At 41.2% G+C, this 22984-nt stretch overlaps 5 protein-coding genes across 7 annotated transcripts; 2 read left to right on the top strand and 3 right to left on the bottom strand.

Moving 5' to 3' along the window:
• Positions 1-1222: 1222 nt before the first annotated feature.
• On the bottom strand, positions 1223-12258 carry LOC6575811 (BUB3-interacting and GLEBS motif-containing protein ZNF207). 3 transcript variants are annotated; one of them, XM_002001779.4, is made up of 7 exons: positions 12067-12258; positions 11498-11805; positions 11061-11361; positions 10536-11001; positions 9336-9725; positions 5321-5447; positions 1223-5257 (listed from the first exon to the last, which is right to left on the bottom strand). In XM_002001779.4, the coding sequence occupies exons 1-7, from the start codon at positions 12105-12107 to the stop codon at positions 5130-5132; spliced, it is 1761 nt and encodes a 586-aa protein (XP_002001815.3). In that variant the 5' UTR covers positions 12108-12258; the 3' UTR covers positions 1223-5129. The 3 variants fall into 3 exon arrangements, with proteins under 3 accessions (XP_002001815.3, XP_032584411.1, XP_032584410.1); XM_032728520.2 differs by lacking the exons at positions 1223-5257; positions 5321-5447 and adding an exon at positions 6823-8491 and having other exon boundaries at positions 12067-12257; XM_032728519.2 differs by lacking the exons at positions 1223-5257; positions 5321-5447 and having other exon boundaries at positions 8852-9725; positions 12067-12257.
• A 370-nt stretch (positions 12259-12628) lies between these two features.
• Positions 12629-13241, top strand: LOC6575810 (U6 snRNA-associated Sm-like protein LSm7). The gene is made up of 2 exons (XM_002001778.4): positions 12629-12743; positions 12796-13241. The coding sequence occupies exons 1-2, from the start codon at positions 12729-12731 to the stop codon at positions 13111-13113; spliced, it is 333 nt and encodes a 110-aa protein (XP_002001814.1). The 5' UTR covers positions 12629-12728; the 3' UTR covers positions 13114-13241.
• Positions 13242-13248: 7 nt separating this feature from the next.
• On the bottom strand, positions 13249-16734 carry LOC6575809 (chitin deacetylase 1). The gene is made up of 4 exons (XM_002001777.4): positions 16411-16734; positions 14167-14914; positions 13586-14114; positions 13249-13527 (listed from the first exon to the last, which is right to left on the bottom strand). Exons 1-4 carry the CDS (start codon positions 16610-16612, stop codon positions 13249-13251), a joined length of 1758 nt encoding a protein of 585 aa, XP_002001813.4. The 5' UTR covers positions 16613-16734.
• Positions 16735-17315: 581 nt separating this feature from the next.
• LOC6575808 (structural maintenance of chromosomes protein 4) lies at positions 17316-21948 on the top strand. Its single transcript, XM_002001776.4, has 5 exons — positions 17316-18526; positions 18597-19221; positions 19290-19600; positions 19659-21339; positions 21412-21948. The coding sequence occupies exons 1-5, from the start codon at positions 17412-17414 to the stop codon at positions 21868-21870; spliced, it is 4191 nt and encodes a 1396-aa protein (XP_002001812.1). The 5' UTR covers positions 17316-17411; the 3' UTR covers positions 21871-21948.
• On the bottom strand, positions 21904-22967 carry LOC6575807 (cytosolic Fe-S cluster assembly factor NUBP1 homolog). The gene has a single exon (XM_002001775.4). The coding sequence runs from the start codon at positions 22882-22884 to the stop codon at positions 21952-21954; it is 933 nt and encodes a 310-aa protein (XP_002001811.1). The 5' UTR covers positions 22885-22967; the 3' UTR covers positions 21904-21951.
• Positions 22968-22984: the final 17 nt, after the last annotated feature.

The raw sequence follows: 22984 nt of genomic DNA, 5'->3' as shown, positions 1-22984 counted from the left end.
AACGCAACTTTCCATTCCATCGGGTATTGCCCATGAGTCAAGTCGGTTTTTGGGGATTTCTGGTTCTTTGACTTGTCATACTGAGAGTTATTGCGGTTAGCTGAGCAATTCTAGAAACAATTCTTCTCGGTTGCATTGAAAATTATAATGATGATGATTATAACGTCAAAAGCTCTTAGTGTCTGTCTAAATGCACTTTGCATTTCAGCATTTGCATCATTATTATACATACCAATTTCTAATTGCCATAATTTTCATTATCATCAGCGCACTTACCATTAATATTAAAGATTTCATTAAAAATCGTGTCAAATTATCGATTTTTATCATAAATTAGAGGTTTATCGATAAACTGAAACGTACATCGATTTGGATTGCTGCCAACTTCTTTACTATGTTTTATTTCCTTTTGTGACATATTATACCCAAATTCATATACCTAGTTATTTATGCTTTAATGTAGTAAAGAAATCAGGATCCACAAAAATATAAGTCCAAACAAATAAGTCCATATAAAAACACACATTTAAATATTAATATATATTATAGTATATTTTATTTATTAAAATTCAATAAATTAATTTAAATTTAAAAAGAAGAGAACAATCAAAACATTAAACTAGAAATATATCAGTATGCAATATATATATATTTTTTTGTTTTTCTTTTTTTCTTTTTGTTTAAAAGTGTTTTAAACTATTGCTTATATAACGTTGTTTGTTTGTTGTTATGCTTAGAGTATGTTGTGTATGTTCATTTTAATTTACTTTTCTTTTTGTTTTTTTTTTTTTTTTTTTTTTTGATAGAAACATTTCTTGTACAAACACTAAAATTGTTTTTTTTTTTTCTTTAACTCATTTACAACATTAAAAACTTTTAACATACGCATTTTTTATAGTTTTGATTTTATGCATTTGCACTAAGTATTAATTTGCATTAGCTAAGTATTTTGTGTAATTAATTGTTTATCGATTGTAATTGGCAAAGAAGAAAGAATAAGAGCCAAAAACAATGCAAACATATTTTTTAGACTTTAGTTAAATGCAATGCAAAAGAAAAATAAAATTAACGGCTCAAAGCTTGTGAAACATATTATTCAAGAATTATTATATAGAAGGTATATATATATATATTTGTATAGGATACCTTGAGATTGGCGAACAAAAATCATCTTTGGCAAAGGTTTTAACTAGACTTTGATTGTTGAACGCCGCACCGATTGACTATTAAAGCAATTATATATATTTTTTATTATTAATCGATTGTTATCGAAATTTGCTATCGACTAAAACTTAATTTGAGAAGGAGAGAGGGCATCCAAAAAAATAGCATTATTCAATAATCACAATTAACACTATAAAAACGAAACACAAAACTGTCTGTTCTGTGCCCTCGCATGAAAGTGGGCGTGGTAGTCATCGTGAACGCCTCCCGTAATGCGTGCTTCTATGATAGAGTGAGTTATATGTTGATGTAGGTGTATTTGTGTGTGGAGTGTGGGTTTATATATAGTTATTCAAAAGTATTAGAGCCTAGAGCAAGACAAGGACCGAAAAGTCCAACAGTTGAGTTTTAGACAACTGTGATGTGCCGATAAAAACTGGGCTGAGGGCAGAGTCAACAAAGAGGGCGGGACAGCACATCACCTGCGTCATGGGGATCTATGTATGTGTGTAAGGATAAAGGGGCATGCTACAAAAAACACACACACTCGAGATATCTTACGACATCTTTAAGTTTTGGACGCAGGGAACTTTTCGCTCAGCAAAATTGATGTGACACGTTTTCGACTGAGCAGCGCAGACAGATGTTAAGCAAAAAACTTAGTAGGGTATATAGAGTAGACGGTGTGTATATCTGCGCCTTTTTTCAGCTACTCGCGTGTCGCCCAGCGCTAAGGACAGACAATTTTGGTGGCTTGACATATAGATTTATATAGTATATATAAAAACACCTATGAGAAAACGAGTTCGATTTTTTTTATATTTTGTTTTGTACTTCAAACAACGCGTGCAGCTTACATTTACAATTATTGTATATTTGATATATGATACAGAGTTATATATGTATATCGCAAGAGTTAACAGTTATAGATCAAAGAGAAAGTAAATGAAGAGAGAACAACGGCTAGCCGAAGTTTTATATAGAATTGCAGATGTTAAAGCAGAGATTGAGTTAATTCGCTTTACACTAATTATATATACATATGTATACCTTATATGTAAACCTTTACACTGGATTGTCCCTATGGCAGCTTAGATTATGCAAGTTAAGTTATTGCTAATTCTCGAATTTTAGGAAAATACTTCATCATAAGAAATTGTTGTTTCAGTTTCATTAATATAACAAGAAAATCTCTGATTACTAGCACGGAACACGATATATCAATAAATTTCCTTCACATACTGCAAGACTATCAGTTCAGCTGTACGAACACAATATGACCGTCACCAATAGCTCAAAATGGGAAAGGAATACTTGGACGCTTAATGAAAAATCAACAAACTACATTTACTAATAAAAAAATGACAATGATGAAAAAGAAAATAAATAACAATTATAAAACGCGCTCAGGAAATATATTTACAATTGAGATATACGATAGTTGTTGTCAAATATTTAACTAGCAGTTAAGTAGTATGTGCGTGTGAGTGTGTGTTTGTGTGTATTTAGAGAGCCACCAAATCGATTTATGTCTGTCTGTCCCGCATTGAGGTACACTCGTCTGAAGCACGCCGTTCTAACATCGCATAAATGCCAACGGCCCCACCTAGAGATAACAGAGATAGAGTGTTGGGCGGTGGGCGTGGCATTGAAAAAGGCAATGCGGCGAATATGCCAGACCCGAGAGTCCAACATCAATTTTGCGCTAAACCCAACCAGAGACTACGCGGCACAAATTACCATCAGAACTCTGGAGGATTTTTCACTTGTCTTACGTTTGATACTACATACATAGTATATATAAGTAGTTACCGTTACACATAACATATATATGTTTGTGTGTATGTGTATAGATATATGTTTTACAAATACATGTTAGTGTACATACGGTCTATCTGTTAGAGGGTAGGTTGAGGGATGTTTGGTAACAAAGTTTGACTAGCCTACACTGGGCGAGTATTCCGATTGAGACCGATTCTGAAAATCATGCCAGAACTCTATTATTAAATACATATAGATATACCCTGCAATTACAAGCTACAGATACAAAAAGAAAAGAGTTTCTGTGACCAACTTAGGAGGTATAAAACGCTTGATTTAGTAATAGTTGTACATGGACATCATTAAGATCCATCGATAAAGCCTCAGCTTGATTATTGTTAAAAACTTGTTTTTAGTTTGCTAGGAAGCTAGAGTTTTTGAAGTCCGTGAACCAATGGAAGAGCGCTACGTTAACAAAGAAACTAACTATGGATTGCTAGATATATATTGAAACGAACTAGAAATGAATGTACTTACTAACAATGTGCGGAAACGCTTTGGAGAGAATTACTTTATAACTACAGATTTGATAGAGGATTGTTTGCATTGTTTGCATATTAGTACGATACCATAACCAAGAAATATTGTTACATATAAATGATGTAATTGAGAAAGAAAAAATTAATGTAGATACCTGAATTGTGGGATCGCAGTGTTGCCGACCGAAATTGAAGCGGAAATCGAAATCAAAAGTAAATTTTGTACATAACTTACGAGTACACTTGTTTGTCAGCTGTAAGTAACGAGTAACGAGTAACGGGTAACGGGTAACGAATAACGAGTGGATGAAAGACGACTGATATCATTTTTGCTTTTGTTTTTGTGTTGAAAGGCGGGGGAACATGGGGGATAAGAAGTACATAAATGCAGTTAAAAGAGGCTACACATATTCATATTGTATAACAGTATGTATAACAGTTTGTGGAGCATCGCACATTTGGACAATTAACTAAAAAGCTACGCACAGATAATACAAATTCGCACACTATTACAATATATGCACATATGTATATGTATGTATTTTAAACAAATCGCCCGATTCTTACCCGGGGGAGAGGGGAGCGTACTGTTTCGTTTCTATCTGAGAATAAACATTACAAAAACGAAAGAGAGAGAGAGAGAGAGATAGTTTGTGTGAGTGAGTGAGTTTAACAATGGGGCGTATTTTAACTTGTTTCTTTTTTTTTGCCCCTAAACACTAAAATGTAATGAAAAAAAAAATAAAATAAAATAAAAAATATTTATATAAATATATGAAACAAGAATGTAAACAAAAAATATTATTTTAAATATTATATAAGTATGTTAAGTATTATGAAATTAGCTCGTATTGTACAAATACAGTAACAATTATAAAGCTAGGGAGAGTGTTATATCATATATATAATTATATGTAGAGAGATAGTGAGAGAGAGTAAACTAGACGCTACAGAAACAATATAGCAAAGAGAACCGCGTGCCAGCACAAAGAGCAAGGGATAGAGATAGATTGAGAACGCCAGATGAGAAGCGAGCTGCGATTCATTTAGCACACATATACAGAGTATTGTTAGTAAAATTAATATGGTGTTGTATACATATATATGTGTGTGTGTTTTGCAAGTACACTCGAATTTAGTGGGAGAAATGTTAAAAGAATTTGGAAATCGAACGAAAAGCAAAGTTAGATGCATCAACTAGAAAATACTCTGAATATATATGTATAGACAGTATAAAGCTACGCATATTGCTGTTAGTATGTGTGCGGCCAGTGAATGCATGTGTGTGTGTGTGTGTATGTGTGTATGAATCGAGTGTCTCAAAACTGTTATACATTTAAGAAAAAGAGCTTTGTGGAATTGCGTAGCTTGAGTATGAAAACTTGCTTGCAGTTGTTGTGATTGCTTTTTGCACTAGTTGTTGTTGATGTTGTTGTCGCAGTCTTTTGTCGTTGCCGTTGCCGTTGCTGTTGTTGTTAGTAGGTTGATTGGCCACATCCCATTTCAATCGTGAAATAACAAGGGTAACGGCAAACCCACCAACTGGGATGACTGCGCCTGCGCTGGATGCAGCGCTGGCAATGCCGCTGCTCGTGGAAACGCTCGCACACTGTGCGGATGCGTCTGTGTTGGCGCCTGCAGGAGTCCTGGCGCAGCGGGCAGGCATCATCTGAAGCGTGGCTGCATCATCTGCAGCATATTCGGATGGCCAGGCAGCATTACGCTCATGCCCGGCATCGGCATAGCACCCGCGGGCAAGCCAGGCAAACCGATTGCCTGCATTGGCAGCAGACCTGCAAAAGTTGATGCAACATTAGCTACGGATCTATCTCAGATAACGATAAAGTTGTACTCACCTGGCATGCCAGGCATCGGACCAGGACGCAGCATATTGCCACCTATCAATTGGCCATGGGGTCCAATGGCCACTGTGCCAGGGCGCAGCATGGGCTGCATCAGCTGCAGGCCGCCAGGCAGAGGCATCTATGCGAATCGAGTCGACCAGATGGAAAAGATATATAGAAGAGCATGGAAGAGAGGTAGAATTGAAATAGTTTTAATTGCATTCCAATGGGTGCGGATTTCGCTTGTCTCTGTGTCTGTGTGTGTGTGTGTATGTATTGGTTTGTGTGTATATATATATCGAAGCCATTGTACACAAAATTAGCTAAATTGTTATTAATTATGTTTTCATTGTTTGGTTTTCTTGTTGGTAGTAAGAATATATTAAGTTGTTTTTTTTTTTTTTTAACTTAATATTTAAATGAATAAAATAGTTGTATGTACTGTTGTGTGTGTATGTGTTTGTTTGTTGTTGTCGAAACTTTTACATCGTATTACAATGTTACAATGAAATATATATAAATATTTATTTCTTTATATATATAGAGAGAGAGAGAGAGAAAGACAAATAAAGAGAGACCAAGTTTCCTCTTTTCAATCTTTTTTTTTTTTAATAAAAAAAAAATGATTAAAAATTAAGATAATTGTTTATGATAGAAAATTAAATTGTTTAAAAAAGAAACGTACTTACAATTCGTAAACTGAACTGACGACGGATGAGTAGGTGGTATATGTAGGGGGGCAGGCCGATCTTAAAGATCTCAACCTTTAAGAACACTTTTATAACAATTCTTAAAAAACTATGGGCGCGACGATTTATGTTAATATATAGGTAAAAAGCAACTTAAACGAAGTAAAATAATATTCTTACATATGTCTTATTTTGAATTACAAAAAAAATAGTAAATTTTTACTAACCAGGCAGGCAACGCAAGTCGAGTTCAAGTTCCAATACTTTAGTGATTTTTGTTTTCTTTTATTATAATTAAGTATAGTTTTTTCATGGATTTATACTTAGCTATGATATGGTGGGCGTGGTCGCCTATTGAGGCGTGACATGTGTTTATATAACTACGTGATACTGTTAGTAGTGCGTATATAGAGAGCAGAGCTGAAAAACTAACGATAGGTCATACAAATTTCATAGCAGGAAATGCTGGGAAATGCCCCTAATTAAAACATAAATAAATAAAATAGAGTTTGACAGTTGACAAATCGATAAATTGGAATATATATCACTATATACACATAAAATTTATATTTAAATAAATATAATTTAATATTTATTATAAAATATAAATATTGTAGAAAACAAATATTTATAAAATTGTTAACAAAATAAAAATTTACTGGTACTTTAATTTTGCAAAAAAAAAAATAAAATAAATAAATCAGAACAAAATAAATTTAAAATAATCTAAATTTTTACTTCATGTAATATAATAATATATCTAAGTAGTTTTTATTTTCTTCTTAGAAATATAGGGTACCCTTAACGTTTTTTTTTTTTTTTTTTTGATAAACAGATATACAATTGAAGATTAGAAAATGTCTATTGTTTTTCAGCTCTATTACAGGACAATTAGAAGAGGCGAGCAAACAAGGGCTGGTCTTAAAAAAACGCGCCACCAAACCAAGAGGAACATTACAATTTATTAAAACAATTGAAAATAAAGCGCAGATGGTACCAGCTCGATGTGTTTTGTGTCTATGTATGTGTTTAATATAGTTAGAGTATCCAAGTATTTCGGATAATCCAACTAAATGTGTTAGTTTTTGGATGATACACATAAAGTATGTATGGTATGTATAGCAAGTAGAGAGATAGACAGACATTTTTGGATGCACGAGCAGCAGAGTGAAATCTGTTGCGTTTTTGGGTATGTTAACAGTAAATGAAGGATGAGTATATCGATAGGAATACGATAGTACAATTTACAGATAAAAAGACATTTAGATAAGATAGATTTGCTATGGATATATATGTATGTGTGAGTGTATGTGTGACTGTGTTGTGTGTACGAGATATATCAATAGTCATATACATTTAAATATATAATATATTCAATGCTGTGTATTTATTTTTTTATTTTTTGTGTGGATATGAATTAATCAACCAACCAATCAATCAATCAATCAATTAACCAACCAACGCAGCAACCATTACGACAAGTTCAAAGTAATTTTAATAGAATTAATTATACAAAATGTACTTACATGGCTTGCATAGTTCATAACTCTCAACATTACGTTACGTAACGTAAGGTTGCAGTTACGTTAACGTATACGTACGTGCCATTTTCACTATATATACAGATAAATATTTATGTATATATATAGTTCAAAGCTCTGAAAGTTGCATTACGTTAACATGTGACGTCTACGTTAGCGCTTACGTGACGGTAACATAAGCTTGCAAGGCAGTACGTGATATAATGCTGACGTTAACGCTTACGTAACGGTGAGATAAGCTTGCACTGCAGTAAGAGACAACGTGACGTACACGTTAACGCTCACGTAACGTTATATAAGCTTACAAGGCTATACTAGACAACGTGACGTTCACGTTAGGTTTACATTACGTATTGTTTAAACTCTTTCCGTTATTACACTTATGTATATATGTACATAGCAGATATTAAAATTTTACGTAACGTATGTAACGCTAACGTAACGTCAACGCAACGCTAACGCAACGTAACGTGGCGTAATATGTGCTTGCAAGGCAATATGTACTATGGAACTTTGCATTTGCATTACCATTATCACTATATATAAATATATCATGGTCGATGGGAAACAGTTGGGGTTTTTCTTATTGGATGGATGGGTAGATGTTAATGTATGTAAGTATGCATATGTTGTTGTTGGAGGTGGAAAAGATGGATAGTAATTTGTTTTGAGGAACTTGCTTAGACTACTACGAGTAATACTTGCATAGTAAGTACGGTAATGTACGAGTACGATTACGAGTATTGTATACATATCATATTATAATGGAAATTTTGGCATTTACTTATCTTTCGTAATTCGCATTTGGGCTAATTTTTTTTTTTTTTTTTTTTTTTTTTTTTTTTTTTTTTTTTATATGAAAAGTGAAGTGTACAAAAATACATACTGTAGTATAGAACTGTTTGTCGGCCCTGCAATTGGCATTATGTTTATCAACACTCAACTGTACTGCACTGCAATAATTGTAATGTTAACTTTTAATTTTGTTACTGCAACATTAGAATCTTTTGATATAAAATTTATATATAGATGGTCACTGTGCTAGAGTTGAACTTGGACTAAGTTTATGAAGTGTGTGGGTGTGGGTAGAAGAAAGAAAACTAACTAACTGTTATTTATATATATATATAAAAATATATCGTTTGGGTTGATGTTAGGAACGGTTTTTACAGCCCTCAAATAGCCTACAAATTTATTGTATACGCTGGGAAACTAATCTATAATTATAATAATTTGTATAATTAGTTTTAACTTTTTCAACGATTTAAAAAATAGAATTTAGCTAAGCTGAAGATTATGATATGATATTATATATAAAATATAATAATCTGACATGACTTATCTATATGATAATAATATACAAATTTGATTCACGGCAAATTTATGCACTAAATTTGTTAAGATTATTTTTATTTCTCTAACCAACTATAGATCAGTTTCCGCTTGTAAACAATCCTCAGATTATAATGACTTCTAACCAGAACCTGCGCTTCAAGTTTAATGAATTGCAAATGAGCTTTGATGAAGATGAGCTCTACACTGGGATTTATTTGATATATATATTTGTAAAGGAATATAGCTATGCTAGCCTGACTGAAGAATGTATATATATTCCCATACATTCTGAATGTTTGGGTTTAGTAGCTAAGGAAAACGAGTTAACCAAATATATATATAGTAGAGTAGTTGTTCAGGTACAGCATATATATATATTCATGGATTTTAGTCAGATTGAAACAGATGTCGTTGTTGGCAGCGAACGCTGTGTGCAGCACTTGCATCAAGTTTAACACTTACCATGCCCAGGCCAGCGGCAGCGGCCGCAGCCGCCGCTGCAGCTGCACCATGGTTGGCCGGTTGCCGTACCGCCTGCAGACGTTGCAGCATTACAGCACGATTTAGTTCCTCCAATTGTTTCACCTGCTGCTGCTGCTGTTGTTGCTGCTGCTGTTGCTGCTGCTGCTGTGCCTGATGCTGCTGCTGTGCCTGATGCTGCTGTTGGGCCTGTTGTTGTTGCTGCTGCTGCTGTGCTTGTTGGTGTTGTTGTGCGGCAACGGCATGCGCCACTTGTGCCGCCTGCACCTGAGCCTGCATATGCTGCTGCGCAGCTTGCACCTGTGCAGCTTGTACCTGCGCCACCTGGGCAGCCTGTGCATGCGCCTGCGCCACGGCCACCAGCGCAGCGGTCTGTAAATAAATTTGATAAGGAACGTTTTTCTTTGTTCTTTTTTAAAAACCAAGCGAAAAAATAACAAACAACAAGAAATTCGCACAGTTCGGTTGTAAATATCTTTGCAAATTCGAAATGCGCGCTCGCCGCTGCTTTTCTTTTCTTTGAGTATTTATTTCGATTCTCTCTTCTTTTTTTTTCGCTATTTAACTTTGTGTGAATAATGTAAAATTGAAAGCCGCCGTTCAGTTTTTGTTGCCATTAATTTGTATGTTTAATTAAAAAATTGTACAGACATATATCATACTATATGCTAAATTGTTAATCTGAATTGGTTTTCGTACTTTAATAATTTTTCTTTTTCTTTGTAATATATTTTCTTTTTGTTTCAACTCTTTCCGTGTTCCATTTGTCGGCCGTTTTCTGTGGTCGTGCACGCATTCTTCGAAATTGCAAAAATAATTATTGAACCAAAAGTTATTACAAAAAAAATTGACAAAAACAATTGATATTTTAAGTAAAATCAAACTATATTGCCCAACGCATAATTGCATGGATATCAAAATGGAATTGTTTAAAAATGCGCAACGCGTTTCACACGACACAGTCTCAGTAAAACTTAGCAGATCTTTATCTGAACTATATATAATATATATATATATAGAATTATGTTGCAACTGTTTCTGTATGTAGTGGCGTACGTGTGTGCATGTCTGTGTGTTTGTCTTTTGTACAAGTCCATGTCAGTGTCTGTGCGTCTGCGTCTTCGTCTTCGTCTACTCTCATTTATATTGACTATGGTTTCTATAACTATGATAAGAACTCACTTCCTGTGCCTTGGAGATGGCCGTGCTCACAGCGATTGCGTTCGCAGCGGCCGCGCTGCCCGTTGGCGAGATGCCGGACAGCGAGGGCGGCGGCGGTGTCGAAGGCATTGATGAGGCAGCGCTGCCAACGCTTCCATTTCCACCTCCGCTGCCACCGCCACCGTTATTGAGGCTGGGACTGTGATTTTTCGGCGCTGCAGCGACTGCTGCTAAGGCGGCAGCCACACGCGCCTGATACTTGGGTTGACGGGCGCGCAACTCTTCTAGACTGGCATCCTCCGCTGGATGCATTATCTTTGTGCTAACTGCGGCCACAACGTGACTGCCGCCGCCAACTGCATTAGCCGCACTTGGTGGTCGTCCCTGATTGTGTGGATCCGGTGCAAGTGAGGGTGCAGCGTTTGACGCCGCACCGCCACCTAAACCAGCATTATTGGTAGTAGGTGGAGCACTTATGGTGGCATTACTGCAAGCAATCAATTCATTTAGATATATACAAATAATTCCTGTTAGTATTCAGCTAACCTATAGGCTGGAAACGTGGGTTTCTGCTGAGCCATGGCAGCGGCGTGTTGCTGCTGCTGTTGCTGTTGATGGTGTTGCTGCTGATGATGATGATGAACGGCTGCTGCAGCAGCTGCCGCCGAGGTTGTTGCCATCGCCGCCGGAAATATGGGACGCGGCGGCATCATGTGTGGCATCATTGGCATCGGATATGGAGGCAATGGTGGCATGTGCTGCATCATGCCCATCCCATACTGGCCCAACATATGCGGTGGCATCATATTGGGTGGCATCATCATAGGCGGCGGCACAGACATGGGATCTACAAGTAAAGCCAATATAAGTTGAATAGAAATTACATGACCTAAGCCAACAAAGAGAACATATTGAATTCATGGGTTCAGTATGTGGCTTCTCACTCTGATTTCCAAGTGTAGTTTTAAATTTACTATGCTTACATTCAACTTTTTTCTTGGCAGCCGGCTCATCATCATCGGAATCGGATTTACCGCCGTTTTTCTGGCGCTCATGATCCCGTAAATCCTCTGCAGGAATACCATCCATGCCAAAGATTTCAATTTCGATGTTGGAGCGGTTTGGCAACGAGTTGGGCACCTTATCCACAGTTTCCTTGTGCACCTGCATGCAATGTATGGATAGGCCCGGCCCCGTGTACAGCTTCTTGTGGCATATATGACACTTGAAGTGTTTCGCCTTTTGATGCTGCACCAGAATTTTCTCATCATCAAATTCGCGATTACAATACCTAAATTAGTTAGTTATGGGTTAAGGAAAGAACAAAATTTTCAAGAATTTGTGTTTGCTTTGCCGACTTCCGCAAATCAACAACAGCATTTGCCATTATATAAATGCATAAGTGTGGGTATGTATGAGTATGTATGAATATGTTTGTATGCATGTGTGTGTACGTGAGTAGATACAAATTTTGTAGCGAGGCTCCCAACGCACACGTAAAGGCAAGTCGAGAACTGCAAAAATTTTCATTTGGTTTGTTTGAAAAGGATACCAGCACCAGGGTTTGGAGGCCTTCTTCTTCTTACGACCCATTATTTCAACTTTGTTTTAAACACTTGAATATAACAAGACGTTTGGTTTAATACTAATAAATTACGAAGTTTTTGTACAAAAGAAACACTATTTCAAGCGTCGTGTCGGTATCGGTATCGTAAGAAAACAAAATGGAGTGTGTCGTAGTGATGGAAAACTAACAATGTCATCATTGTTATTATTCTTCATCGATAGTTGACAATCACAACCGATTTTTAGTATTAAATATTGAATATTGTTACAGCGTTAGTGAATAATTTATATATTCTGAAATCATTTTTTCAGCTTTTGAAAATACAGCACAAATACAAAAATTATTTAAGCGACAGTTTAGTCAAATATCCTTCAAATCTTTTATTTTCTGTTTAAAATAAAAATATTTGTTCTTATAGTTTGTAAGATCATTGCAATAAATATTAACTTTTCTGAGCTCATAAATAATATAATATTAATTACGTATATGGTTTTTCTTTAAATGTTTAAAATAAATACTAGCTGAAATCTATCGGTTCAAAACATATAAAACTATCAATAAGATTTTTTCACATTACCGCCTATCGATATCGATAAGGAAAAAACATTGTGTAGAATTTCACGAAACCGGCAAACGACTTAGGTGAAATGGCTGATAAAAAGGTAAACTCGAAATAAACATGCCGAGCGTGTATTAAAACTAAGTGCTTTTTAGACAGGAGGCAACAATGATGGAAAGGAAAAGCGCCGAAAGGAGTCTATTTTGGATCTGTCCAAATACCTGGAGAAACAAATACGTGTGAAATTCGCGGGAGGCCGCGAGGCGTCTGGGATACTGAAAGGTTACGATGCGCTTTTAAATCTGGTGCTAGACAATACCGTGGAGTACCTAAGAGATTCAGACGAACCCTACAAACTCACAGAGGATTCCACACGAAGTCTCGGCCTGGTCGTATGCCGAGGCACGGCGCTGGTGCTCATCTGTCCACAAGATGGAGTCGAGAGCATAGCCAATCCCTTTATTACGCAGTAAATGGATAGAAAGAATATGCTGTCTGGTCTAGGCTAAGTACACATTTTGGTTGATAAAAACGTTTTGCATACATATTTAAAATAATGAAATTTGTGTAACATACTATAAATACAAACATAAAAACTAAACAATTGGCTATTCTAGACCAAATTCGTTGCGAATCCAAGGATACTGTGCCGGGCATTCCATGCACGTATAAAAGTAGCGATCCTCCTGTAGCACCCGACTCCGAACTTTGCACACATTAGGCGTTTGGCAGACCAACTCGTGCGGCTCCAGCTGTTTTGGCTGACAGCGCCAGGGCTCGAACTGATGCAGATGATTGTTGGGCGTGGGCTGTCGCATCCATTGAATAGCCTGCTGATTGGTAACGAAGTACACATCCGGCAGCTTGTGCATGTCATCCAAAAATTTCTAGAAGATATGTCGTTAGCAAAAACATTGAAGCTAATGAGTTGTCTAGGAATCTCACCAGAAACGCATTTAAATAGTCAATCTTCTTGAACCAGGTGGAGTGGAAGTACAGCCCATATGGCGCTCGATTGCTCAAATAGTGCCGCTTAAAATTATAAGTCAACATGCGGTACACATCATCCCCAGTCAGGTGTGGAGGGCAGCTGTCGACCATGCCGCAAGTGTACTCGCCTGCACCTGCCTCCAGCTGATTCATGACCAGCTCCCAGATGCCGGGATAACTTCGAGTCGGACAATTCTGATTGGCTCCCAGGCAGCTGTGCGGCATCTTAAAGTCCAGCGTGTATGGCCATAGGGGTGGATTCGAGTGCGGTGCCACCATGGAAGCATCGTAGACAAAACCAAACTCCTTCATCATAAGAAACTGACGATTCCAGCCAACGCGCAGGAAGGGCACACGCATGCCTCGCAATTCCTCCATGCGAACGCCCGCAAATTTGTTGATGATGTTCGCCTGACCGACCATCTCATCGAACCAGTCCTCAATGGTGGCATTCTTTGACCACCACAGCTCCGGCCCGCGATGCCTGCAAATAATCTATTTGAATGGAATCTTTAGGAGAAGGCTATCCAACCTACGTCACCGAATGCACCGCAATCTCATGTCCATCATTCCATAGCTTCTGCACATACTGATAATTCGTATACGGATGGGAGACAAAGAAGGTGCCACGAATGGGGCAACCATTTGGATTACGACGATTGGGCGTGAAGAGCACCTTGGAGAACAGCTCCCAGTTATCGTGGTTGACGGCATCGTCGAAAGTCAGCAATATCATCTGTGGCACAGTCTGTGCCTGAAGGTGTCCAGGTATCTGTGTGCCATCCTTCGAGCAGAAGCAATGGGGCAGCTGACATTTGCGCTGATCACAGGCGCCCGCTGCATTGGGATCATGATCAACATCGCACCAGCCCTCGTCGGAGCCGTCCGGGCAATCGACAGAACCATCACAGAAGTAATCCTGCGGCAGACAAGTGCCATCGGCACAGCCCAACTGCGACTCGTCCGCGCAGTCAGCCATCTCAAGCAACGGCTTGGGCACTGGCGTCTCCGCGCTTATATCACAATTGTCCACATTCGCTTTAAAATCACAGATTTGTCGCACCACATCGAAGAGCAGTCCCTCGGAGCACTTGAATTCGAAAACCTCGCCATCGAGGCACAGGAAATACTTTGCACACTCGCTGTTCGTCCATATCTTGTGCACCGGTCGATTGGGGTTGCGATAGAAGCGTGCATCTTGCATGCAGGCAGCCGTTGAGCTGGATCGTCTATGTCGAGTGTGATTGCCGCCTGTGTCGGTCCGCGCCTCGATGTTGGCATTGTCTGCAAAGCAGTTCGTGTGTGAGATAGGCGCATTATCTAATTACCACCAAAAAACTAATTAATACGCTGACCCAAAAACCAAGCGCACGTCCACACATTTCGTCGTGGCTGTGGGGTGGGGCGGGGCGGTACGGAACGGAGCTTTTGGCCACATTGCTGCAATAATTTTGGCTAGCTTGCAGATCACGCAGCTGCACGAGGGTTTACAATAGAGTCTTTAATTGCCAGCTCCTTTGTTTAAGGGGAAATATGTGCTTATATGTGATATAAACTGCATTCGTGACGATTGTAGGCTTCCCAACTGAAGATTCATATCATGTTATGGATCCCTAAAGATCATATGCAGAAAAAGTTATATTCTTTATACTCTATGTCTGACAGTTGAGTAGTCTGACTCTGAAATCGAAAGATTTCCTAGCGCTTAAAACAAAATGTGAAATTATACGGAAATTTGACTTACTTATGATATAGATCTAACAGAAATAAATTACGGTACATCTTGCAAGCGGAACTGAAAGTACTTATAAATATTCATTCAAGCGAGCTTTCACTGTAATTGTACATATGCAATATGTTTGTATTGGTTTGCTACATATGTATAAGTGCATAAAGTTTCTAAAAAGAAAATCTCTTGATTTAATTTCCTTTTCAGATTAATGTCGAATGCGGACTAGACTAGACTATGGACTATGATGATCATCTTTGCATTGATTTCCTATTCTATTTAGTTTATTTTATCATAGATTCTTCTAGAAAAAATAAATCCTATGCAACATTTTGAATTTCTGAAGCTGCCCTATGACAATTGGGGGTCTCTTAGTGCAAATTAAGCTACGCCCCTGTGCGGCGCAACAATTTTGGTGGCAGCAAGTCAATTGCGTTTGCAACACACACACACACACTCATGCAGTTGGCCTGGCGGCATAGCTGGAGCAGATCGTAACTCAAACGATTGGGCAAGCGACGCATGTGTGTAAAATGCAAGATGCGATCTCTAGATTCGATATAGATGTGTGTGTGTGTGTGTATGTGTGTAATATGCAATATGCGATCTCTTGATACGATATGTATGCATGTACAGAGATGTGTGGATTGCGTGTATAGGAATCTCGATGTGCGTGTGTGTGTGTGTGTGGGTAGAGTGGCAGCTGCAGCATTTAGAAAGTAACAGTTAAAGCACTCTTTTTATGTATGTTCATATGTACATACATATGTATGTTGCCAAAGCTTTGCCTAAAATAGTGGGGTCAGGAAAATTTTCAGCAACTGTCATTTGGGGTTCAATGGACAGGCCTCCAGTTGATATTATATAACAAAAAACAGATCAACAACTTTCACACCCAATGCGCGGCTTGCGCATGCCAAAGACAAAAAGGAGGCAACAACAACAACAACTACAGCAGCAGCAACAAGACGCACCCAATCAAAAGTCAGGTAGTAAATTTGTGGATGTTAGGCAAAAGAGAGCGAGAGTGAGAGAGGGAGGGAGAAATTACCGATGCTTGTAACAGTCGCCGCAGTCGCCGTCGACGACGACATAATCACGAAGATGGCCGCGATGGCAACAACAACAACGAATGCCCACGATTTTTGCATAGTTGTAAATGTGCAGCGCTTATAACGGTTTTGTGTGTGCGCGTCGACCTTGACTGTGAAACTCGTTTGCTTCATTAAATTTTCCCTCCGGCGGAGCAGCATTTTCTGCCAACTTTTAGTCTACTTTATTTTTTCTTTCTCTTTTGTTTTCCTTATTACGAATATGCGACCGGCGCTTTAAATAATTTCCGAGCTGTAGCGCAGCGTTCCGCAGCAGCTGAATACTAAAACAAACTGAAGACTTGGGCGCTGCAGACCGGGCCATATATATCGAGCCGCGGGAGAAAGCTCTCTTTGGCTGGCACTTGAATGTTTTTTCTTCAAATTGCGGCATGTTATCATTTTCAAAATAAATATTGAGTTTGACAGTTTTGCATGTGAAAGCTTAGCTTAGAACTTTGTTTGGTTTAAAAATATTGATTTGTCGGTCGGATAAAATCAACATTTAATTTTATGTTCATAAATTAATTAATCACATTTTCTAATAGTTTATTGTAAATGCAAACTTAATGTTTTTGCAACGCCCTGTATTTAATTTAAGATTTGAATACTTGAACTGTACTAGGTTTGCTGTGAAAATTAGTTAAATTCATAATTGGTTAAATTCAATTACATTTAATCTGACAAGCAATTAAATTTCCACACTAATTGAAAAAAAGTTGCAAAATAATTTAAATTGTGCATTTGAATTGGCAACGCAAAAACGGTCTTTTGTAGACGGCGCTGCCAACTCGTTAGAAAGTCGCTACGTTTTAGTTGTCATAAGTGCCGTTAGAGGCGTTACGCAGCGCATGCAACTCTGCCGTAGCGTCATATTTTATTTTAGCGCCAGGAGTTGCGGACTGTGTTAAGGATTTTAAATAAGTTCCTCGTTAAATTGTAAAGAATTTTTGTTGCTAATATGCGACCCAGCCTGGGTACGCCACAAGGGCGCGGCGGCTGTCGCACCAGTGTCGGCGCACGGCTAACCCAACAGCAAATGCTGAAGGCCCAACAAGAGGCAGATGATGCTGCTGCTATGGACGCCTTGGATGATGCGCTCATCTTCGACGACGAGGAGGGGGGCACACGCATTGGAGACATATATATACCGCCGCCAGTGCCACCGCATTGTTCCATGGAGAGCGTCGGCCCGCGCCTGATCATCAAACGTATTGTCAACAACAATTTCAAGAGCTATGCAGGCGAGGTGGAGCTGGGTCCATTTCATCATTCCTTTACAGCGATCATAGGGCCGAACGGCAGTGGCAAGAGCAACGTGATTGACTCCATGATGTTTGTGTTCGGCTGTCGGGCGAATCGCATTCGCTGCAAGAAACTATCCACATTAATTCACAACTCCAAGAATTTTCCAAATCTGACCAGCTGCTCGGTGGCTGTGCATTTCGAGCAAGTGGTGGACAAGCCGGACGGCAAGTGCGAAACCGTTCCCGGCTCACAGTTCTTCGTGCGACGCACAGCTATGTCGGATAACTCGTCCTACTACCAAATCGACAATCAGCGGGCTCAGCTGAAGGATGTGGCTAAGCTGCTGAAGAAGCATCACGTAGATCTCGAGCACAATCGTTTTCTCATACTGCAGGGCGAGGTGGAGTCCATAGCCATGATGAAGACCAAAGGACAGACAGAGAACGAAACAGGCATGCTGGAGTATCTGGAGGATATCATAGGGACGCAACGCTATATCCGGCCGTTGCAGCAGATCAATCAGCGCGTGGATCAGCTAACGGATGATCGCACGGAGAAGCATAATCGCTGCAAGCTGTCTGAGCGTGAAATGAAGGATCTGGAACAGCCCTACAATGAGGCCGTCGAGTATTTGCGCAAGGAGAACGAATTGGTGCGCACCAAGAACTGGGTCATCCAGAAGTACGTAAGCATCAAGAAGCAGAAGCTGGAGGAGTACATCAAGGAGCATGACGAGTGCAGCCAGGAAATAAAGAGCCACGACGAAGGCACCGAGGCACTCAAGAAGGAGCGCGCTGAAAAGGAGCTAATTATCCGCAAGGAAATGGAGTAAGTGGGAGGATTAGCTTTGGCATTCCTTTATTAATATACCATTCTCCTTATTCCCATATATTTGAAGAGCCTATGAGGCGTTGGTCAAGCAACGCGAGGACATCAAGAAGAAGCTGGTTGGCGCCGAGCGCAGCTACACGGAAGTCCAGAGCGCCATGGAGAACACGAATAAGCAGCGCAAGAAGGACAAAGCACAAATAGAAAAGAATGAAAAGGAGCTCGAGGAGCTGCACAAGCTGCCAGAGAAGAACGAACGCGAGATCGAGGAATGCCAGCACAAACTCGAACGCCTGGAAAAGGAGAAGCTGGCGCTCAACGAAGAGCTAGAGAAGCAGCTGAAGTTACTCAAAGAGCAATCGGAGCCGCTAACCGAGAAGCGTCTCAAGTTCAGTGACGAGCTGATTGGACTGCAGGAAGCTGTCAATACGGCGCGAGAGGAGGTGCAGGTGCACGAATCGAAGCTAAAAATACTGAAGCAAGTGGAGACCACAGAGGCGCGCAAGTATGAATCCTTAAAGAGCTCCTACGAGTCGGCACAGCAGAGCTTGGAGAGCATGACCAGCAAGCTGGAGGAGCTAAATACAAACATGCCACAGCTGGAGCAGGAGATTCGCACCAAGTCAGCGGAGGTGCAGAAGCTAAGCCATGAGGAGCGCAATTTGGCGGTGCAGTGCAGCAAGCTGCGCGAGGAGGTGAACCCCCACTTGATTTCTATTACTATATATAATTAACAATATTTTATACATTTTTTTTTTCTTAGATCAATGAGCGCTCATCGAATATGCAAGCTCAGCGCTCGAATGATAAAGTCCTGGATTTCCTGATGCGCATGAAGGCGGAGGGCAAAATACCTGGCATACTGGGACGCCTAGGAGATCTGGGCGGCATCGATGCCAAATATGATATAGCCATATCGACAGCCTGTGGCCGACTGGACAACATTGTGACGGATACGTATGATACGGCCACGGCTGCGATTAAAGCACTCAAGCAATATAATGTGGGTCGAGCGAACTTTATACCCCTGAATCGCATGGAGCACTGGCGCAGCAAATCCCATCGCATCAATACGTAAGTGGAGGACGGAGTACAAGTGATTATGTAATCCTCAATTGTCATCCTTATCTAGCCCAGAGAACGTGCCGCGCCTTTACGACCTGGTTCAGGTGGAGGACGAGCGCGTTAGGACCGCCTTTTATATGGCATTGCATAACACGCTGGTGGCCACGGATCTGGAGCAGGGCTCGCGCATTGCCTATGGCCGTGAACGCTTCCGTGTGGTCACGCTGCGTGGCGAAATTATCGAGCAAGCGGGCACCATGTCCGGTGGAGGCAACAGACCTGTGCGCGGCAAAATGGGCACACAGGTGCGCACGAAGACAGCCGAGTCCATGGAAAACTCGCAGGTGTCGCAGAAGGCCCTGGAGGACATGCAAGTGCAGGCCGAGGAGCTGCAGACGCGCATCAACTACTGCCAGGAGCAGCAAGGCCGGCTGGAGCGTGAGATCCAAATGCTGCAGACGAATTTGCAGCGCAGCGAAACGGAACAGAAGCGTCTAGCGATGAGCATCAAATCGCAGGAGCAGCAAATGGCCAGCAGCCTGAAGCAATGCGAAGCGCAGCGTAAGAAGATGCAAGCTCACACAACGGACGAGGCTGCCGTCAAGAAGCTGGAGGCGCACATCCAGAAGGCCAACGAACAGTTGGAGAAGTGCATCGATAATGAGAAAGCGATGTCAAGTCAGATAACTGAAGTACAGGCCGAATACGATTCTCTGCGTGCAAATACCGTGAAGCCTGTGGAGGCGAAACTGAAAAAGACCACCGGACAGATCGAGAAGCTGGCGGGAAATGTGCGCTCCTTGAATGTGGCCCTAACCACGGCGGAACGCAGCATTGAGCGCTTAAAGAATAACAACAACAATTTACGAGAGAATATTAAAACAGCAGAGGACAAGCTGCGGTCCCTTAACGAGGAGCGTCAGCAGTGCCAGGAGCGCAAAGAAGAGCTGGAGGAGGAGGCTAAAAAAGCCGAGGAGGCCATTGGCAATGCCAAATCCCAATCTTCGGATATAAAAAAGCAAATCGATGAGCTCAGCAAGCAGGAGAATCAGCGAAATCTCGCCCGCGTGGAGATTGAGACGAAGCTGCAGGCGGCGGCGGCCAAGATGAACGAGGTCAAGTCGGATATACCGCGTTGGCAGCAGCAGCTGAAGCCGCTCAAGCTCAATGAGATACCAGGAGAAACCAAGCCACTGGCTCCGCTCAAAACACTCACCGAGGAGGAGCTAGAGACCGAGAACCTGGAGGACATGCAGTATAAGCAAACGCTGCTCGAGGAGCAGCTGAAAACGAAACCCAATCTAGGCTTCATCAAGGAGTTCACAGAGAAGCGCAACATCTACCTGGATCGTGTTCGCGTCCTGGAGGACATCACTTCGAAACGTAACGAGATGCGCGACAAGTACGAAGAGGTTCGCAAGCGTCGCTACACCGAGTTCATGGAAGGATTCAACATAATCACGCGCAAGCTCAAGGAAATGTATCGCATGATAACCTTGGGTGGCGACGCGGATCTGGAGTTGGTTGACTCAATGGATCCATTCACAGAGGGCGTGCAGTTCACTGTGCGTCCGCCCAAGAAGAGCTGGAAGTATATTTCGAATTTGTCGGGCGGGGAGAAGACGCTCTCTTCCCTCGCCCTGGTCTTTGCGCTGCATTACTATAAGCCCTCGCCTCTCTATTTCATGGACGAGATCGACGCCGCTCTCGACTTTAAGAATGTGTCCATTGTGGGACATTATATAAAGGTAGGACGAGCTGCCACTCTGTGATTATGCCAGAGTATTAATCTCAACTCTTTATCTCATTCTATTCTCTAGGAACGCACCAAGAATGCCCAGTTCATCATCGTCTCGCTGCGCGTTAACATGTTTGAGTTGTCCAACTATTTGGTTGGCATCTTCAAGGTGGATGACTGCACGGATTCGGTGACGTTGGTTAATCATCCACCTGACCCGCTGCCGCCGCCCACACAATCGCGTCTTACAGCGAGCCAGCAACAAATAGATGTAAGCCTGGAGACTAGCCAGAATGGAGAGTTGGCGAATGAGTCTGAGCAGCCAGAGCAGCAATCGCAGTCAGAGCCGTCGGAGCAGTTGCCGCCCACGCAGCCAGACCTTTCGAGAGCTTGTGGCAGAGATACAACCTTTGCGCCCACGTTGGAGAGCACGGTGATAACGCAACCAGTGCAGGAGGAAGTGAATGAAGTGGCTCCCAATACCAATACCAGTGAGCTGTCCATGAAGAGTCAGAGTACGCTGACCACCATCAATGCCTAGGAGCCATCTACAAATATACAAAATAAACTTAAATATCTTTACACATAACTTTAATAAACAGTACAAATCATGAATTCATTTCTAAAGGCTAGCCATAATCTTGCTGCAGATGGTGGCCAGAGCTTCGGTTGTGGAATTGTTGATAGCTGTGATGTCTTCGCCAGAATCACACGCGCGCGTCACTTGCGGATCGAGCGGCAGCGAACCTAGCAGGGGCACATCCATCTCCTGGCACATGGCCGCTGCGCCGCCCGTCTTGGCGGGAAAGATCTCTGAGCTGTTGCCACAATTGCCGCAACGGAAGCTGCTCATGTTTTCGACGACGCCCACAATGGGGATGCGCTGTTTCTTGCAGAAGTTGATCTCCTTGCGCACGTCGAGCAGCGCCACCTCCTGTGGAGTGGTGACAATGATTGCCTTCAGTGAGTCGGGCGCCGAGTCATCCCTGAGGTACGAGACCACGGACAGATGCTCATCGGATGTGCCTGGGGGCGTGTCCAGTAACAGCAAATCCAAAGTTCCCCAATCCACTTCACTTAAGAACTGTCGGATCATGCCATTCTTCTTTGGCCCGCGCCATATGATGGCGTCATCTACAGAGCCGAGTAGAAAGCCTATGGACATGAGACACACGTTGTCGTCGATGCCCACCGGCGACCAGCCAGAGCCAGATTGATGTACATTCTCGCCAACAGCGCCCAGAAGACGCGGCTGCGACGGTCCACAGATGTCTATATCAAGTACGCCGAAATTACTGTCGGGGTAGCTGCGCGCGAGGTAACGTGTCAGCAGCGTGGTCACCGTGCTTTTGCCCACACCTCCTTTGCCCGAGAGTATCAAAAGCTTGTGCTTGACATCTTTCATGGCAGCAGCAACAAGCGCTTTGCCAGGATCTTCCAGCTTTTTGTTGGGATCACTGCATATTCTTTGGTTGGGGCAGCCAGCACAAGCGCTGACCAAACCGGCCTGTTCGCTCTCAACGCCGGGGCAGTGCTCTGGCGGCGGTGCTTGCATTTTCTTTGAATAAAAAATTTGTTGTGAAATTGGTAAACGGAATGTAAATCAAGAGCAGCTGATAAGACAATTAATGTGTACGTATTTGGTGAATGCCAAG

The sequence above is a fragment of the Drosophila mojavensis genome, unplaced genomic scaffold, assembly GCF_018153725.1.
Source record: "Drosophila mojavensis isolate 15081-1352.22 unplaced genomic scaffold, ASM1815372v1 contig_36, whole genome shotgun sequence".
Lineage (NCBI taxonomy): Eukaryota > Metazoa > Arthropoda > Insecta > Diptera > Drosophilidae > Drosophila > Drosophila mojavensis.
This window is presented reverse-complemented; position numbering and strand designations above follow the sequence as displayed.

Excerpts from the sequence above, each read along its gene's own strand:
- LOC6575811 (XM_002001779.4), bottom strand. The coding sequence starts at position 12,107 with ATGGGTCGTAAGAAGAAGAAGGCCTCCAAACCCTGGTGCTG. Across the intron at positions 11,002-11,060 it reads CCCACGTTTCCAGCCTATAG|TAATGCCACCATAAGTGCTC; the intron begins GTTAGCTGAATA and ends GATTGCTTGCAG. Across the intron at positions 5,258-5,320 it reads TCCGATGCCTGGCATGCCAG|GTCTGCTGCCAATGCAGGCA; the intron begins GTGAGTACAACT and ends CAACTTTTGCAG.
- LOC6575809 (XM_002001777.4), bottom strand. The coding sequence starts at position 16,612 with ATGCTGCTCCGCCGGAGGGAAAATTTAATGAAGCAAACGAGTTTCACA. Across the intron at positions 14,115-14,166 it reads ATTGCGGTGCATTCGGTGAC|GCATCGCGGGCCGGAGCTGT; the intron begins GTAGGTTGGATA and ends GATTATTTGCAG. Across the intron at positions 13,528-13,585 it reads ACTATTTAAATGCGTTTCTG|AAATTTTTGGATGACATGCA; the intron begins GTGAGATTCCTA and ends CATATCTTCTAG.
- LOC6575808 (XM_002001776.4), top strand. The coding sequence starts at position 17,412 with ATGCGACCCAGCCTGGGTACGCCACAAGGGCGCGGCGGCTGTCGCACC. Across the intron at positions 19,601-19,658 it reads AAATCCCATCGCATCAATAC|CCCAGAGAACGTGCCGCGCC; the intron begins GTAAGTGGAGGA and ends ATCCTTATCTAG. Across the intron at positions 21,340-21,411 it reads TTGTGGGACATTATATAAAG|GAACGCACCAAGAATGCCCA; the intron begins GTAGGACGAGCT and ends TCTATTCTCTAG.
- LOC6575807 (XM_002001775.4), bottom strand. The coding sequence starts at position 22,884 with ATGCAAGCACCGCCGCCAGAGCACTGCCCCGGCGTTGAGAGCGAACAG.